Source organism: Prorops nasuta, unplaced genomic scaffold (genome assembly GCF_024137725.1).
Source record: "Prorops nasuta isolate Cenicafe-Biocafe unplaced genomic scaffold, Cenicafe_Pnas_1.2 PNAS00007, whole genome shotgun sequence".
Lineage (NCBI taxonomy): Eukaryota > Metazoa > Arthropoda > Insecta > Hymenoptera > Bethylidae > Prorops > Prorops nasuta.
In genome coordinates this window covers 2174726-2190679 of record NW_027116804.1, presented here as the reverse complement: position 1 = coordinate 2190679, position 15954 = coordinate 2174726, and the positions used below count along the sequence as shown (strand labels likewise).

At 35.6% G+C, this 15954-nt stretch overlaps 1 protein-coding gene across 1 annotated transcript; it reads right to left on the bottom strand.

Moving 5' to 3' along the window:
- Nucleotides 1-1073: 1073 nt before the first annotated feature.
- LOC136774839 (coiled-coil domain-containing protein 1-like) lies at nt 1074-1841 on the bottom strand. The gene has a single exon (XM_066729323.1). It carries the CDS (start codon nt 1839-1841, stop codon nt 1074-1076), a length of 768 nt encoding a protein of 255 aa, XP_066585420.1.
- Nucleotides 1842-15954: the final 14113 nt, after the last annotated feature.

Sequence of the window (15954 nt, the reverse complement as noted above, 5' to 3'; positions counted from 1 at the left end):
ACCTTGAATCTTTGCAGCATGCTACTACCCCGTTGAACCCCCTTTACCCTAAATGTAGCTGAGTATGTTACTTTTTTCCATAGCTCAGCAATTTTTGAACTAATATATAATAGCATGCACAAACACACAATTGATTCAAAGCATACTTGGTGCAATGTACTGTTCCGTTTTCTCGGTTAAATAAATCCGAGGATAGGGGCCAGGGGACGCGTCAGTTTAACACAAATTTTTCGAAAGATCGTAATCAAAACGATGGTTCCTACATTCGTGGACTTTCAAGGGTTTCGATTGAAAGATAATTCTTTTATAGTGAAAGAGTTTGCAGTTTTGCGCGATAAAAAAGTGTTTCACATTTTATTTTCACCACCATTTCCATATTCTTGGTTAAATGAGGCAGAGATAAAACAAGCAAAGTAAGTGAAATTGTTTAATTAAAACAGAAGCTTTTTACTGTAATATTTTTATTTTTACTTCTAGCTGGTTATATTATAACCATCACGGCTTAAATTGGACAGATGGCTATTCACCGTATTATAGGTATAAAGATGTTATAAGGAAATATGTGATAAATGAAGAAGAACAACAAGAGATATTCGTGAAAGGACTAGAAAAAAGGAATTGGCTTAGTGGTATCTCTGATTATACAATAAGTAATGTAGATGAATGCGAGTGGGGAGATTTCAAATTGAAAGACAGCAAAGACAAGTTGGATCTTTCTATGTGCATGAATCATGAAGGTTATGTGCATTGAAAAATGTTTATTTTATGAAATGTATGTATGAAAGAGAAATGTACAATAAATAAGAAACAAAATAAAATTACGTTTCAGTTATTTAAGCAGATTCCTACAACAGTCTTTTTGAAACGATTTTTAACACGTGTTTAAATTGAAGAATAAGCATATCGAGTTTCTACAGTAATTCTATTTTAAAACTAATTTTTACATACACACACATACACGCACACACACACACATACCAATTGACAGATGTCAGTGTTAACTGAAAAGTACATACAATCATCATATGCATTCAATATTACTACGTAAAGGCTAGAATGCTATAAATATACACCTATTCGTTTACTTCATCTTCAGTTATCATGACATTCTCGCTGTCGATTATTCCAGTAACTTTATTATTTTCAAAAATCGAGAAATTGTCCTCAATATCATCACTATTATCACTGTCAATTATTTCAATTACAGTATCAGCATCATCAGAATCATCTACATTGAATACTTCGTTTACTTCATCTTCAATTATCATGTCATTCTCGCTGTCGATTATTCCAGTAACTTTATTATTTTCATAAATCGAAAAATTGTCCTCAATATCATCACTATTATCACTGTTAATTATTTGAATTACAGTATTAGCATCATCAAAATCATCTGCGGTCAATACTTCAGTTACTTTATCTTCAACCATTGTCTCGTTCTCACCGTTGATCATTTCAATAACATCAATACATTCCTCGCTACAATCATCACTATTATCACTATTATCACTGTCAATTATTTCAATTACAGTATTAGCATCATTAGAATCATCTACATTGAATACTTCGTTTACTTCATCTTCAATTATCATGTCATTCTCTCTGTTGATTATTCCAGTAACTTTATTATTTGCAAAAATCGAAAAATTGTGCTCAATATCATCACTATTATCACTGTCAATTATTTGAATTACAGTATTAACATCATCAGAATCATCTGCGGTCAATACTTCAGTTACTTCATCTTCAATCATTGTCTCGTTCTCACCGTCGATTATTTCAATAACATCAATATATTCCTCGCTACAATCATCACTTATAATTTCCTCACAACGTTGCATATTTGTATTAATTTGAAATAGTAATTCAAATAATAAGTTCATATCCCTTTCAATTTCATTTAATATATTGTCACTACAATTGTATATAACTTTAATATTAACCATTGAAATAGTTTTTCTTCAAAATGTCTCCAATACTTTAAACTGTTAAAACAGAGGATGAAACAAAAATCTAATGAACTGTTTAGAGCTACTCAAGTATTTAAAACATTTCCACCACCAACTACCTTAATAAAAGACACCCTTTCAACAGAAACGTTGGAGGTGTGTGTACTTATCATTCATATTTTATTTCGTTTGATGGAATTACACCCTACTTTAGATAAGCAAACACATATCATCATCTTGCTAAGCGATGAAACCAAAATCATCGTGAGAATCAACGTAATAGAGTTTCAAGGCAGAAACGTTTAAGGTATAACACATACACATGCTTTTAATAAAAGAAGAAGAATAATTTTATTAATAAGCCTATGTCGTTTAATTCTTAAATATGATATATATTAGAAAGATTTGTATGAACGATGTATGTTTCGGATGTGCAAATACTTTTGATGCTTCAGATATACAATCATACGCATGCTTTTAATAGAAGAATGATTTTATTAATAAGCCTAGGTCGTTTAATTCTTAAATATAATACATATTAGAAAGATTTGTATGAACGATGTATGTTTTGGATGTACAAATACTTTTGATGCATCAAATTTCAGCGAGAGAGAAGCGTGCTTCAGATATACAAATATCTTTGTCGTATTAAATATCAGCACGTGATGAAAATTAAGTACCTCTTAGACGCTCCACGCTGGACCTTACCGTATAACGATATGTCATACGTGTGGGGGGTGAAATTGAGATCTTCAGCGAGATCATATTTTTTTACGAAATTTTAATATATATTTTATCCAGATGATAGATCTTTACAAATATGTTGATCGCTAACACATTGAAGATCATCAAAATGTGCTTGAATGATTCATGCATATTCTTTTAATAGAATCATAATTTGATTAATCAGCAGTATATCATCTTACTAATCAGTGTTAATGACATGTTAAAAATCTGCACACGTTTTCAACAAAAAATTATTTACCCCTTCCATCAATGAATTTTACCCCCTCCATCAACAATTTTTTCTATATAAATGGATTCGAATAATACTGAACCAGCTTCAATCTGTTCAAACTTTAGCTAGTGCATCGACCGCACAACCAGCAAGAATCTTCCGATCAGTACTTTAGTTAGTGCATCAACCACAACCAGTAAGAAAACTCAGATCAGTTTATACCTCAGTCTCAATTGCTAAAGAAAGGTAGGAATATATTATTCAAATATTGTTTTAATTTTTCAATAATAATAATAATAATAGTTTTCTCTAATATAGGGTCTACATAAAATGGCATTTTTAACTGGAGTTAATGCATTCGCTTTCATCCCTGAGAAGACATTTGTTAAATTAAACAGTCTCGAGGAAAATAAAGAATATGAAATAATTGAAATGATGAAAATAAAGACTAAATATGGAATGAGGATAATAGCGAAACTATCAACGGAGGATTGGTTTTATCTCCCTGCCCGGATGGTTGCCTTACTCGAATCGCAGGATCAGTTTACGGAGCTGATAAATGCAGCATCACAAAATATTTTAATCATGAAATACTTAGGCGGGAATTATAATAATTTAGAATTTAAGATTAAACAATAAGTGTTTTGCATAATAAATGAGTGAATAAAATGCTTTATATATATTTATTAAAAAGTGCTTTATTTTTTTTTCTAACCTTACATATCTAACTTACATTTCTAACAATATTCGTAAGCGGATTATAGTCTATAATTTTATCATGTATAATTAAACAATAGGCTGTAGTATTACTCGGAATATTTTTCCAACACTCGATTTCAATCTTAACATCGACCGTGCCGGTTTTCACTGACTCGTTCTGATGTGAACAATCAATTACAAAGAGCGGACCGTATTGCAAGAAGTTTAGGTAATCGAGCATTGGTTTCGACAGTTTTTCACCAGCATAATATGAGTGGAAAAATTTTACATACATATCATAGAGTACGGAGTAGCGAGATTTCGTGAAATCAGTATCGAGACGATCGTACGGATAAAATTCAGAATTTAAATAGACTTTAACATCACGTACATCGCAATCGCTAAATTTAAGTACATTCGAATATTGATCGTTCTTCTTATTCTTTCTAAACGCCAGTATCACGTATCGAGGCTTCTCCAATTGTGTAGCTGCTTTAACAGCCCATGTATGTCGCTGTGTTTGTGGTAAAAGGGGATATTCGTAGAGCTCCCAGGAACGAAAAGCCATGGTGAGATTTTTATTCTGCTCGATAATGCGTAGAAATTGTAGTTTGGTAAATTCATTTAAAGTTACGTGAGGCATTCTCCATTGCACTCGATGCAGTTCAATCCCAGAATCGGTAAACTGATTCGAAGAAAATATTGAATTTATATCATTACGCGCTCGTATCAGAACGAGCTCATGGCGTGCATTGATAACGACACGTTTGTAATCTTCGCAGAATCCCAACAGCATATGCAGGGGTACGCAAAAGCTGAATGTGTCAGCAACATTTTCACGCTCTTGAGTGGCAACGAACCAGCCAGAATGACGTAGACTCATACTCTCTTCACTGCTTAAAGATACGAGATTCTTCATACTGGTGGTGATACCAACGTTTTTGCACCGATCAATCTCAATACCGTTCAATTCATAACGAATTTCATCAAACAGAAATGCCATGGAATTAGCGTCGAGCATAACTTTATCCGTCAAAGGTGTAGTAGCAGCACGAGTACCTTCAATCAGCTTCCCCTCTATGTAGAGGTAACTACCACTGGGCAAAAGAATCAAATCTTGCTGTTGTATTGGGATACGAATTTCATCGCTATTTCCCAATGATGCAATCGCATACGGATTGTAAGCATGTATTTCCAATTTAGTGATGCGGTTGTCGTACGCAGGGTGTGCGGTAACGTTCAATGGATCCATTATTTCTTTTCTTCACAGTCAGACCCAATGAGTGTAAAAAATTTATATTTTTTCTTGTCAAAACTTTTTTGTCACCGATCACGTTTTTCCCTATTTCACTCTGAACTGATGTATTCAGCTCTGATGCAGCTAATTGACTGATTGGTTCATCGAGTAATGTTGGTTTATAATCGTCGGTATTCTTATAAATCAACATCTTCTAATATGTAATCGTATGGTGATTTCCTCCTTTCCAAAATTTACAGGACGATTGTCTTGATCGAGAATACGTAATGTGAGACGATCGATTACCCTTGCAATGACTGGCAAGTAAATGACGTTCTTCGGTGTTTCCGAGATTTTATAGCCTGGTGGAACGCTTGGGAAAAATTCGTGGATGACATGTCGTGGTCTACCGTTCGTATATGCACCAGCGGTAATGTTACATTCGATACGTAGAATATTTACTTTTAAAATGTTCACAGGCTCGTCTGATTCAGCCCAAGTGTTTGGTAGGATTACGCGGTCTGACGAAAATCCTAGCAGAGAACCAATATTATTAATTTTTGTAAAATCAATAGAATATTTACACATTATTTCACTTTTCAGTGTGTTATTGTTGGCGCGCAGAATAATAACATTATCATCATAAGGTAACTCCATCCGCATACGCAAGTATTCATTTATCGCACTCAACTCATAACAGCCTGTAGGTATGGTTATTAGTTTATTTTTACCAAAGTAAAAATTATTATTCGTCTCATCTACATTGGCGATCGAGTAGAAACTTTGAAAATCTACGAGCCCCAGTTCATAGTGACCGTCGTCTAGATTAATCGGAGGGAAAAAATTTGATTCCAACACATGACCGTGTCCTGATAGCGTAAATGTTAAAGACATTTTGTCTGTTCTCTTAGAAATTTAACACACAACTGACCACAAATGCTCGTATCATACGACTGATATTGGTCATGATTGTAATAAATTGTACTAAGCGGACCGAAGTACCGAACAAGTTCAGTCGGTGGTTTCAGATTACCGAAAGAATCGAAATACTTTACAAGATTATTGCATTTAACGTAGGCAACCCAGTGAGTGCCTGGACCATTAGAATCGTCAAGGTTAACGATTGCACATTCATTAGACCATGGACCGTTTCGTGGTAGACTTGTACGCATAAAGACTCCACGGAAATTTGGCATATCATGACATACGTGAGATAATTGAATATTACTTGTAGCACCAGATCTTGGTAGACCGTGTACAGTTACTTTTTTGTTCGCTTCTTTGACATTGATTTTTTTGCTACGCCTCCTCCGCTTCGTTTGTACGGTGCGAGATACAGCCCCCGTCCGTCTCTTGCAGTTGCTTCTATCATACGATTGTGACGCTGCATTTCTTCCAACTGTTTTTTCGCAGCTTTGGCATCGTTTACAGCTTTCGCTATACCTGATGCTCCACCTGCTAGTGCTCCAACCGCACCTAGCAGTGGGAGCAGAGGCAACAAGCCGCCCCGTTTTTTAGGCACTCGAATTTTACGTTTTTTTACAGCACTATTTCCAGTTTTTCTCACTGCTGCTTTCCTCACCATATCTGTTTGTAATCCTAAACCAAGTTTACGCTTTGCGTTCATAGACGCCCAGACAGCTGTTGCTGCAGCACGCTCACCCAAGGTTGCGTCACCAGCTGTGATACGTCTACGTGCACGTTTTGCGAGCACTTTATCAGCTTGATGACGCTGCGATAGGTCTTTGTATTGCGAATATGCGATATCGTGTTCCAGACAGGCTTCGTCCAGCTGGTTCACACCTCGATCACCGCGTGCTAATCGTTCTTGAAGTCGAGTTCCTGGTCCACAGTAATTGTATCCCGGTAAATGAAGCTCAATCGGTAGTTTGTTTATTGTTTTATTGAGAAATGATCCACATCCAACGCACGACATGTATAACAATCTTTTATCAACGGTGGTAGTCCATCCGCATGAGTAGTATTAGGTAGATTGAAATGTTGTAAACAATAGCGATATTTTTGAACCTCAGGATCTGCACGAATATGCTTGGGTAATTTATTCCAATATCTGTCAATACTGTGTGAAAAGTACTTTAAAAGTACAATTTTCGGTACGTATTCCAATTCATCACTGCTTAACTCCTCCAAACTTGTAACATCCAACACAAATGCAGGCATAATGAAAACTGATTCAATTCTCTGATTTCATGCCTATAAATAGCTCGTGCAATTAAGATTTAACCTCACAGTCGTTCGAGAATGCATTTCGTAAAGCAGCCATTAAGTATCAATATCTCTAATACCGATTATCACACTGCCACCGTTAGTGATATGAAACGTCATGGAACTTTGCTACCGTCAACTATACGCTGTATAGTTTGCGGACCCTCAAATTGTGGGAAAACAAACGTATTGCTAAGTCTTATTGAGAGTCCTCACGGTGTAAGATTTGACAACCTGTACGTTTACTCGAAATCGTTACAGCAACCGAAGTACCGTTACTTGGAACAGCTATTGACAGATATGGAGGAAATTGGTTATCATCAATTTTCAAATAATAGTGAGGTTATAAGTGTGACAGATGCATTACCAAATTCAATCTTTATATTTGATGATGTGGCAAGCGATAAGCAGGACAATATAAGAGACTACTTTTCAATGGGTCGGCACTCGAGCATCGATTGCTTCTATCTTTGTCAGACCTATGCCAAGATCCCAAAACATCTGATTCGTGACAATGCAAATATGATAATCATTTTTAAGCAGGATGGGACTAACTTGAAGCATGTTTACAAAGATCATGTAAACACTGATATGACATTTGAAAAATTTTGCGAATTGTGTTCAAAGTGTTGGCAGGAAGATTATGGATTTTTAGTAATTGATAAGGACAGTGGTATGCAAAATGGTCGATATCGGAAGGGTTTCGATGAATATGCAACCATCGAATAGCATAAAGCATCATATCAGTGCTGAAAAGTGTTAGTCTAACGTAGAGCATTGAACAGTGTAAATACATTATTAAGCAAATCAGTTATAGAGATAAACGGGTTAATTGAATCGCTAAACAGGTTGGTCGAACCGCTAAACCGGTCGATTAAACCGCTGAACTGGTCGATTGAACAGCTGAACCGGTTGGTCGAACCGCTGAACCGGTCATTTGAACCGCTGAACCGGTCGGTCGAACCGCTGAACCGGTCAGACGAACCGCTGAACCGGTCGGTCGAACCGCTGAACCGGTCAGGTGAACCGCTGAACCGGTCATTTGAACCGCTGAACCGGTCGATCGAACAGCTGAAGAGGTCGGTTGAACCGCTGAACCGGTCGGTCGAACCGCTGAACCGGTCAGGTGAACCGCTGAACCGGTCATTTGAACCGGTCGGTCGAACAGCTGAACAGGTCGGTTGAACCGCTGAACAGGTCGGTTGAACCGCTGAACCGGTCGGTTGAACCGCTAAACAGGTCGGTTGAACCGCTAAACAGCTCGATTGAACCGCTGAACCGGTCGGTCGAACCGCTAAACCGGTCAATCGAACCGCTGAACAGCTCGATTGAACCGCTAAACAGGTCGGTTGAACCGCTGAACAGCTCAATTGAACCGCTAAACAGGTCGGTTGAACCGCTAAACAGCTCGATTGAACCGCTGAACCGGTCGGTCGAACCGCTAAACCGGTCAATCGAACCGCTGAACAGCTCGATTGGACCGCTAAACAGGTCGGTTGAACCGCTAAACAGGTCAGTTGAACCGCTAAACAGATCGGTTGAACCGCTAAACCGGTCAGGTGGACCGTTGAACCGGTCGGTCGAACCGCTAAACCGGTCGGTTGAATCGCTGAACCTGTCGGTCGAACTGCTAAACTAGTTGATTGAACAGCTTTAAAGATCGATTGAACTAGCACATTGACTGCTTAAACAATTAAAAGTTTATAAAAAAATGGATGAAAAGTCACTACTTAAGAAGATTGCTGAAACGAGTGAGGTGATTCGTGAAAAACATCGCGCACTGAAATCGGAAAGATCAATGGTGGAAAGTAGATTGAATGAAACTTTTAAACCAATAGTTGATCCACTGAAAAAACTAGTTATGCAAACAGATAATAGCAATGAAGAATCTTATGACTTAAACATTGATCTAAATCATGACAAGAAGCGGAAACGTTATCATACTTCAACCCCCAATGAGTATATTATCAAGAAAAAAAAGAAATTGCATAACAATGACGGTACTCTTACAAATAAATCATTGATGATCTATGATGATAATGATGAAAAATCTACTTTTGATAAATCAATATTACCAATGAAATCAATGCCAGAATCTACATCATTACATTCAGAGCCTGGACAAGAATCTGCATCATTACATTCAGAGCCAGGACAAGAGTCTACATCATCATCACATTCAACATCAAGACAGGAAACCTTAGGATTGCTCAAAAAACAAATAAATCATTCCATAGATTGGAGATCATTTCCACCTATTGCACGTCATTATATGCATTTGCTCCTTTTCGGTAATAAAGATGAAATCGATCACGGTTTTGGAGTTACATTAGATGAAAGGAACCAATATGTGATGGGAAGATGTACATTTGATATTAGTCATGAAGGTGATATTTTAATTGATAAAAAGCGCTATATTGGTACGAGAGGGCTTTTTGAATTAATCTTCATGAAAGAGCCTGATAGAAAGCTCTACACCATTGATGACAAGATCATATATAAGCAAATCCTTGAACAAACTAAATCATATAAAAGAGCAAATGATAGTTACCAACAGGTTCAAGGGAATAAGGGTCCAAAGTATAAGAAAATTATTCAACCACTAATTTACAATAAAGTACCATCACAACGAGTGATAGCTGGTAGTGGATTTATGCGTGTTACTGATGAGTCTGTAAACTATATACATTGGAACGATCCTAATGAATTAGTTGATCGATTGCGACTTTTAATTGCATCAACCACCGCAGGTCATACAAACCACCATAATGAAATACAGTCAATAATAGAAGAGTAGCGTGAAGAGGATCTTATTCTATAAAAGGGTACAGTTTATAAACATTTTCTTCAGTTGCGTACTACACGTCAATATGTCAATTAACAAATTTGGTAGTGGTTTTAACGTAAGGAAAGAATTTAATATTGGTACAATAAATGTGACTAAAAGAGCACTGGATTTGAATAATAAAAAAATAGTAAATTTAACTATTGATTCTGATAATAATACATGTGCTGTGAATATAAAGTTCTTGCAACACAGTTTAGCTAAATTGGAGGAGAAAATTGAAGAAAGAATAAATAAAAAAATACAGGAGATTGAGGCAAAACTTTTGCAAATAAACAGCAAGATTAATGATGGATCCAAAAAGTGAATGTTTAGGATGCATCATACATTTTATACTCATGATAATCGATTGCTTTCGAAAGAAAAAGAATCATGAGTGAAAAAAAGAAACAGAAATTATATGTGCATGGGGGAAAGGTTGTAAAAAGCGAATCAGGGAAAATCGTGAGTGAAGAAAAGAAACAACTGGTGCAAGAGTTACATGTCCCTGCGAGCAGAAATTTTCCACGACGAAAAGTCATAATACGTGGTTTCGATGATCTCTGGCAGGCTGACCTTGTTGATATGCGTTATTATGTTGATACTGGTCATCACTATATTCTGACAGTGATTGATACCTTATCGAAGTATGGTTGGGCAGTAGCGCTTAAGACAAAAAGTGGTAAGGAAGTGACCACAGCTATGGGAAAAATTTTAAAGAGTGGAAGATGTCCCAAAAATTTGCAAACTGATAATGGTAAAGAATTTTACAACAACGAGTTTCAACTGCTCATGAAAAAACGTGGAATAAATCATTACTCCACGTACAGCACGTTAAAAGCGTCAATAGTCGAGCGTTGGAATCGAACCTTAAAAACCGAAATGTGGAAACGTTTTACACTGGACGGTAGTGACAAATGGCGAAATATACTGCAACAGCTGGTAGATGATTATAACGCGCGAAGACATCGTACTATACGAATGCGACCCGTTGACGTGAAACCTGAGCATGCTGAGCATCTGCTTGCTACTGTATATAGCAACATTAAGATCGTTGGACGTACCAAGTTCAAGGCTGGTGATTTCGTGCGAATCAGTAAATACAAAAATGCGTTTGCTAAAGGTTACACACCGAACTGGACTACTGAAATATTTCAAATTACAAAAGTGCAAAGGACAAATCCTGCCACGTATCTACTTAGAGATTCTCGTGGTACAGACATACATGGTGGATTTTATGAATATGAACTTTTAAAAACAGCTAATCCTGATGTATACTTGGTAGAGAAGATATTGCGTAAGAAAGGGAATAAGGTATTTGTAAAATGGTTAGGAATGGATAAAACGCATAATTCGTGGATAAATAAGAATAATGTTTTGTAATAATAATAATAATAATTTATGTAATTGCGTAAGAGTACCTTCACACATGAGGGAACGTGGATAAATATTGTACGCCAAGGAAATGCGTACATCACGTGTCGTATATAAGGATGGAATGTATCGTGAATTCAAATCCTTGCGAAATGTTATTCTACTTTTTTTTTATATAATTAAGCCAATTCCTTTTTTCTAGTCCTTTCACGAATATCTCTTGTTGTTCTTCTTCATTTATCACATATTTCCTTATAACATCTTTATACCTATAATACGGTGAATAGCCATCTGTCCAATTTAAGCCGTGATGGTTATAATATAACCAGCTAGAAGTAAAAATAAAAATATTACAGTAAAAAGCTTCTGTTTTAATTAAACAATTTCACTTACTTTGCTTGTTTTATCTCTGCCTCATTTAACCAAGAATATGGAAATGGTGGTGAAAATAAAATGTGAAACACTTTTTTATCGCGCAAAACTGCAAACTCTTTCACTATAAAAGAATTATCTTTCAATCGAAACCCTTGAAAGTCCACGAATGTAGGAACCATCGTTTTGATTACGATCTTTCGAAAAATTTGTGTTAAACTGACGCGTCCCCTGGCCCCTATCCTCGGATTTATTTAACCGAGAAAACGGAACAGTACATTGCACCAAGTATGCTTTGAATCAATTGTGTGTTTGTGCATGCTATTATATATTAGTTCAAAAATTGCTGAGCTATGGAAAAAAGTAACATACTCAGCTACATTTAGGGTAAAGGGGGTTCAACGGGGTAGTAGCATGCTGCAAAGATTCAAGGTTACGCGAGCAAAAAAAAAACGCAGGGAGAATCTGTTTTACCATCTAGGAAATTGCTTTTACTAACTGAGACCTGACGTCAGAGGAGTGGGGGTGTGATGTCAAAATGCTGCAAGTATCCTCCCGCACCCTCGCAACCCTCTCGCCAATACTTGCTGCGAGCTCACGTGGAGCCTCCGATTTCCCCCACCACCACCGCTTAGCACTTCTTGGCTCCCCCCACTACCTCGCAACCAGGCTCAGCCGAGTGGACAGGAGTGGGGGGGGGGGGGGGGGCCAGAACCGGCCTAGCATGTCTACTATTTAATTTTATATATTTGTATAAATTGATGTATATTTCCTTCATTTTTTATATATTTGTATATCAGATCAATTATAAGTTTTTATCATTTATATAAATTTTATGTATATTTGTTTAATTATAAGTTTAATTGTAAAAACATTTCATTTTATATATATAAATAAATTCCGTCTGTCATGTAACTCTTCTACCAATTCTTTCTTCTCCTCACTCCCATGACTATTCCACTACGTATTATGTTTACACTAGCTCATCAATCACTGGCGGTAATATAAGTTTCTTTAGAGCATAATTTCAATCATTTTCTCTTTTCTTCTCATTGGCAGTCGTGATTTCCTCTTTTTGATGCTCATTAGAGATATAATTTGCAACAATTTTCAATCTACCATACATATCTTTCCGTAATGCCTCAACTTTTCGCTCCAATTTATTTTCAATATAATTGACTTTATCATTCAATTGATTAATTCTTTCACTAATATCATTAATTTTTTCATCAATTTCATCAATTTCATCAGTTTTTTTCAGCAGAGTTGTAACTTTTTCCTCAAGGCGGTTACCTTTTAGGTAATAGTGAGTTAGCTTTTCACTGTATTCAAACAATTCCCTCATTAAGCTATCACGTACAGTCATCGAATTACGTAACAGAGCAGCCATATTCACAGCACTTGTCTCATCAGTAACATCACATTCTAAGTTTGAAATTATTTTCTTCTTGGCATTAAATGCATTCCTTTTTTTATCAAACTTTAACGTATCATTGTCAATTTTGTGTGAATAATTTCTCACTTTACCGGTATTGAAACCAGATCCGAATTTATTTATCGACATAGTGAAGTAGCACGTTGAACTAAGAAAATCTTGAAACTGCAATCTCTTTTATAAGATACATAGGTTTAGTAACAGCTAGGACTTAATAAGTTGCCCTATCAAAATATTAATATTCCTGAAATTGATGTTAAATTGTTATTCTCCCCAATAGGGGAGACTATTAAAACTATACCCTTTCATTTAGAGGATATTTCGTTATTCGCTGCATAGGTTTTGTTAAAGCCATGCAAAGTTATAATTCCATGCTCGATGGAAAGTTAATTCCTTGCACGATATCAGCAACTTATCACAATAGCTATCTACAATTTAACTAACGAGAAAAGGGGGGATTGCGGTAGCCACCTAGCGGCAATTACTGGTACTATCAATTAAATTGAACTAGTTCACCCGTGTGTGTAATTACGTAATATTAAAATACCATTAGCGCGAAAGAAGATTAAGAAAGGCAGTCACCTAGCGGTGACTACTGGAACTAGCAATTAACTCAACCTAGTTTATCTGTGTAGCAGAGTCGGAAATAGTTAGGCTACGTAAGGTAACTAACCATCGACTTCGAAGGGTGAAAAAACCTTCCCTCAACTAGGGCCCCGTAGGATAACTTAGGTCCCCGTAGGATAACTAACCAACGGTACCATAGGGTGAAAAATACCACCTCCCTAACCAAACCCGGTCCCACTATAAAACCTTCCAACTGTGACATAGGGTGAAAAATACCCCCTACCTAATCAAACTCGGTCCCACTATAAGACCTTCCAACTGTGACATAGGGTGAAAAATACCCCCACCCTCCCTAACCAAACGCGATCCCACTATAAGACCCTTTCCTTCCTCATCCCCACCACTACCATACTAAGAGAGTCTTATCCCCACCCATCCCCCTTCCACACCACAAAACAGCTTCCCCCACTCCCTGTCATCGGAACCGCATAGCTCCTCTACTTATGCAAAATATATTTTAATCCTATTATAAATATATTTATTTTGTAGAAAAAAATTTCTGTGAAATAAAAAAGTTACAAGAAGATGTAATAGAAGTTAAGAGTATGGTAAAACAGTTATATAGTAGTAAAATTGAGGGTGTACTTCTTCCGAAGGATGTTCCAGTTATATTTCCTCTTGAGACTGAAAGAGATTTAGATTTGTTGGACATTTTTTAAGCATTCGTGAAAATCAAATTGCTGTGGTAAGAATGTACATAAATCATTATAGAGTAGATGTAAGTGAGAATTGTTATAAAAAGCTGTATTCCTTTTTTTAGTCACAGCCATCCTAAAAACCAAGTATTAATTTTTCCTTGACCATAATAAAATATAATAAGTAATACTTATATATTATATATATATATATATTCTCTTGTAGGCTCATTTTTTATCAACACTAGGAGGTGAGACTGTAGTATTAAGGACTAACCGTATTTTAAAATATGTAATGACTAATGAGTTGGCAACAAGCTACAATTATGCAGGACACAATACTCTTAAAAAAGCTTTTGCGAAGTTGAAACTGAAATCAGTTATAGTCCGTGAGTATATTTACAATATATTTCAAGTAACATAATTGGTGTAATAGTATGCGTGTTATAAGTGTTTTTAAATTACACAAGTTCAAATTTAAGTAAAGCAGCTAATTTTAATAATGAAAAAATTAGTTATTAGTTTATTAATTAGCTTCTTCATGTTTAAATATTGAGCTTGTATATATATATATATATATATATCTATGTCATTTGAATATTTTGGAGACATTTTGAGGTAAGAATTACACAGTTTAAAGACTTTTATCGTTTTCGGAGACCGTCCCTAAAAAAATCTACATTAATTGGATAGTTTGAGGACGGTCTCGGAAGTATACAAATATATTAATTTAACACTTTCAGGACAGTCCCTAAAGTGTTAAGATATATTAATTTATTAATTTGAGGACAGTCCTGGAAGTATTGAATAGTTTATATTAAATGATCAGTTGGAAGACTTCAAATAGCTCAATAAACCTCTAATGTGTATTAAAGTTATTTAAGAGATTGTAGCATTGAAATTTGCTATGAGAAGTGTAATTTTAATCGTATAAAAATCGAAAATTGAATAAATTCAGGACATTCGAGATATAAGTAATATTTAATCAGAAAAAATATAGGAATATAGTAAACTACAGTTAGAGATAGTTTCAATTGCCTACAAAGAATGACATATTAATAATGGTGAAACCAGAATATAAGTACAATATAAAAGTAATACGATATGAGCAGTTAATTTAAATGGATACAAAACTAATTTCAATGGTCAGAAAATAGGATAATGATTAGATTGCGGATATGATAGGATGAATGGGAAGATTAAAATCATGCAATATCAACAATATCGAGAGAAGTATCGACGTACGCTATATAACTCAAAGACCGACGATTCAGTTTGATATTGTGCAAAACTAGGACATTACCATAGAAAAGTATATCAGACTTCATCACTGTACCTAAACTAACCATTTTAAGCCAGAAATATTTCAATAGTACGTATAGGATGGATTTCATGTCGCCTTAACATAAATGTAAGAAGTATATGGAGATGATCAAACACATGACTGTTGATTAACAGGTACTTCTGTGTGGATGATACACATAATAAAAATTCTACATTATTAATGGATTTCTCATAAAATTACCACTTTGTGTAAATCATAAAAATATTACAGAGATTATGGAATGGAATTTGAATGAAGAGAAGAGAGAGAGAGAGAGAACAGGCAGAATAAATT